This window comes from Vulpes lagopus, chromosome X (assembly GCF_018345385.1).
Source record: "Vulpes lagopus strain Blue_001 chromosome X, ASM1834538v1, whole genome shotgun sequence".
Taxonomy (NCBI): domain Eukaryota; kingdom Metazoa; phylum Chordata; class Mammalia; order Carnivora; family Canidae; genus Vulpes; species Vulpes lagopus.
The window spans coordinates 32,348,603-32,352,699 of record NC_054848.1 but is presented as its reverse complement, the minus strand read 5'-3'; the positions used below and the strand labels follow the sequence as shown (position 1 = coordinate 32,352,699).

Sequence of the window (4,097 nt, the reverse complement as noted above, 5' to 3'; positions counted from 1 at the left end):
AGCCTTTCTAGCAGGTAATTTGGGGTTTTGGGTACTCCTACTACATTAATGGAAGAAAGGGTACAGTTGAAGGAGAAAACCATGTTTGCATATTGGGTAAGGGCAATACGCATGGTGACCTAGAAGTCAGGTACCTGTCTATGGGAAGCCAGGCTAAGGTTCAGTTACATTGTTCCTGTTGCCCAGGGCAAACTTGTTAAAGAAATATCCTGCCTTTCTGGCTCTTAAGATTCCCATGTTGCTACCCAGATGCAACAATGATTAACATTTGCATATTTTAGTAAGCTAAATGTTTTCAAGTAAAGTTGAAGACTCCCTTTAATACTAGACTAATCCCATTCTTCACTTTTTCCATAGGGACCACCACCGTGGTGAATTCTAGACCATGTTGTTTCATACTTTTACCATACACATGCTCCCACTCACACTGGGGCCCCAGGCCACCCTCCTCACTTCACCCCATCCTTGCTTCCCCACATAGATTTTTTTTTAAGATTTTATTTATTTACATAGAGACACAGCTAGAGAGAGAGAGAGGCAGAGACACAGGCAGAGGGCCCCATGCAGGGAGCCCAATGCGGAACTCGATCCCAGGTCTCCAGGATTACGCCCCGGGCTGCAGGAGGGACTAAACTGCTGAGCCACCGGGGCTGCCCGCCCCACATCGTGTATAAAGGGAAGACGGATTTGTTTTCCAGGTTCCATGGAATACCTTTCCTCTCCATCTTCAGAGATCCTGAGCTGCATACAGATGGGGTTGGGTGGGTGGAGAGACTCCTGAATACCTGTTGTAAAACTTAAAAGGTGAAGGGTTTGCGCGGGAATCAACCAGAGACCATTTTTTTTAAGTTTTGAACCAAATAACTTTATTGAAACCAAACAACTTTCTATTTATTTATTTATTTATTTATTTATTTATTTATTTATTTATGGCAGAACTGGAAGAAAACAACCCGAACGTTCTACGTTCTGCCAAGGCAATAGTGCAACAGGCACGCTCGGCAGGGTGCCCCGGGGAAGTCCCCCTGGGCCCTGCCTGGGGGAGGGGTCAGTCCCAGGTCAGTTCTCTTTGTGGCTGTCGCGCAGGGTGAGCCTGTCGAACAGGTACTCAGCCAGGCCGGCTTCCGGGGCCCCCATGTTGCAGAGGCTGGTGACGTGGCCTCCCAGCTCTTCGATGGCCTTGACTTGCTCGCGGAGGTAGTGGGCGTCCAGGAAGCCGCAGAGCTGGGCGTCGTTCCTGTCGGTGGCCAGCTGGTGCAGGTCGAGCAGGCTCTGGCTGACGCTCTTCTCCAGGTGCAGGGCGCACTCCATGGCCCTCAGGCCGCTCTCCCAGTCGTCGCGGTCGGGCTTCTTGATGTCGCGCAGACGGATGCGGCCCCCGCGCTGGTTCTGCAGCTCCATCAGCATCTCGGCGTGCTGGGTCTCCTCGCGGGCCTGGCGCTGGAAGAAGCGGGCGAAGTTCCTCAGGGCCACGTCGTGGCGGTCGAAGTAGAAGGCCATGGACTGGTAGACGTAGGAGGCGTACAGCTGCAGGCTGATCTGGCTGTTGATGGCGGCCTCGCAGTCGGGGTGGTAGTTCTGGCGGACCTGGGAGATGGGCGCGGTGGCCATGGCTGGCGGCCCGGGCAGCGGGGCGACGGCGACCACGGTGCGAAGACAGGCTCGGGCGATGCCACGTGGCAGGAGTGAAGTCCCTTAAAGTCCGTTATTGTGGAGGGGGGAGGTGGAATCCGTTAGGTGAGGGGCGTGGTCAAAACGCAGGGGCGTGGCCACAACGCAGGGGCGTGGCCGGCGCGTGGTGGTCGGTGTGACGCCTGGCGCATGGCGTGGCATGGTCGGTGGGGGCGGGGCGGGGCGAGGGGCGGGGTGTGGTGAGGGGCCACACCCAACTGCTCAACCACTGAGCCACTCAGGTGTCTCACAGACTTCATTTTTTTCTTTTAAGATTTTATTTATTTATTCATGAGAGACAGAGAGACAGAGAGAGAGGCAGAGACACAGGCAGAGGGAGAAGCAGGCTCCACGCAGGGAACCCCACGTGGGACTCGATCCGGGTCTCCAGGATCATGCCCTGGGCCGAAGGTGGTGCTCAACCACTGAGCTACCCGGGCTGCCCACAAACTTCATTTTTTTTTTTTAATTTTTTTTTAAAATTTTATTTATTTATGATAGGCACACAGTGAGAGAGAGAGAAGCAGAGACACAGGCAGAGGGAGAAGCAGGCTCCATGCACCGGGAGCCCGACGTGGGATTCGATCCCGGGTCTCCAGGATCGCGCCCCGGGCCAAAGGCAGGCGCCAAACCGCTGCGCCACCCACGGATCCCATCAAACTTCATTTTTTAAATCAGAGGTAGCCAAATCAGGACTGATCTGTCTCAAAACAAGTCCAGTTTTACCGAACTTGGCCTAATTATTTATATAAGTCAGCAAGAAAAATGATTAATCATATAGATCTTTTAGAATCTGCTTTGCTATAACTTTCTATGAGGAATCTCCAGGTTGAACTGTTAGTAGCATATCCAGGCCAGAAGCCAAGCCAGGTACCTGCCATCAGACATGCCTGTGATACCTGTAGATGTGGGCGGATTCCTCTTCATAAGTCCCCAAAGTATCCTGAGGTCCTTGCACTTGCCAGGAAGTGACATTCTTTACTCACCTGGTGAGGCTGCTGAGTACTCTGTATATGCAAGGTAGCAGGCCAACATTTCCAAGTGGCTTTGTGACTCCACGTTTCATAAAGTCAATCTTAGTTCCTTAATGCTGTTTGGTCATGTCTGAGTCTATGCATGTGTCTCAAATATGACATTCCAGTCAAAGCCTTGGTAAAATAACCAATATTTCTGATGGTGTTCTGTTACAAGAACAGATTCTTATTGAATTTATGCAAATGACCATGATTGCTGTGGAAGAACACTTACTGAGGGACCTTTTGAATTTCAGAGGGTTCAAGTAGAGAGAAAAGTTAATGCTTTGTTTATAAATTAATGCTTTATCATATTTTTTGCAAGTCAGATATCTTAAGAGAAACTGTTCTTAACTTGGGAGAGCAAACATTAGAGAACCAATGGTGTTTTAAACAAGAGTCACAAAATTATAATCATCCTTTTGATTTATTTAGTCCCATGTTACTATTCTTGTTTAATTTGAATGCAACTTTACTTAATTTTGGAAATTCTTACTCATTTCAGTTTTAGTCTTAAAGAGATTAAAACCTATATTTGTCCTAAATGTTTTTTATATGAATTTCCTTGAAGATGAAAATCCCTTTGTAAGAGAATAAGAATGATTCTAAATGCTAAAAACTTAGAAATGGACATGGTTAATAAGTTAATAATCTGATATGAGTTCATTATGATGCAATTGACAAGGAGACTCAGTTATTTCTGTGATTATAATATCAAGTGATGACTTTATATTAAAACTTTAGGAATTGCATAACATCTCTAGAATAGTTATAGCATTTACCCAAATAGAACCTAAGGCTTTTCATTTGCTTAACAGTACTTTCAGAGTAACCTAACATACCAAATAAAAGGCCTAATGAGTCAAAAAGCCTCCATTTAAATCTTGGGAAATTTGTTAAAACCTTAGAAAGTTTTAAAGTACATGCCTCAATAGGATTAGGATTACAAAACTCAAAATTTATTTAATAAAGGTGACAATAAGATTCCAAAGGCAAATATGTAGGGTTATTGTGGAGGCGGAGAAAATTAAGGCCATTCCACCTTAAGTTCAGCGTTATCACAAGTACAGCCATCTCAGGTCCCAGTGAATAAGAGCTGAACTTTAACCTTACTTCAGTTAACAGGAAAAAAACTAAGCTGCCCTTGAAAGCCCCATATCAGAATGTAAACAGAACTTGAGAAACTCCTCCACCCCTTCTGGAGGTCCCCTAGACTAGCCCATAAAAAACCCACCTCAGGGTCCAAGTTCCTGCTCCACTGTGTCGGGTATACTTGGACCCAAGCTCAAGCTTGTTAATAAACCCTCATGTACTTGCATCTGTGTTGGCTCCTTGGTGGTTTCTCAGATTTGCAATCTTGGGCACAACAGTTATATAGTTGCTAGCAAAGTTTAGCTCCTGTAATAGAGAAGT

General features: G+C 46.7%; 1 protein-coding gene across 1 annotated transcript; it reads right to left on the bottom strand.

Annotated features, from left to right (window-relative positions):
• Window positions 1-1,022: 1,022 nt before the first annotated feature.
• Window positions 1,023-1,700, bottom strand: LOC121483121 (ferritin heavy chain-like). Its single transcript, XM_041741397.1, has one exon. It carries the CDS (start codon window positions 1,609-1,611, stop codon window positions 1,060-1,062), a length of 552 nt encoding a protein of 183 aa, XP_041597331.1. The 5' UTR covers window positions 1,612-1,700; the 3' UTR covers window positions 1,023-1,059.
• Window positions 1,701-4,097: the final 2,397 nt, after the last annotated feature.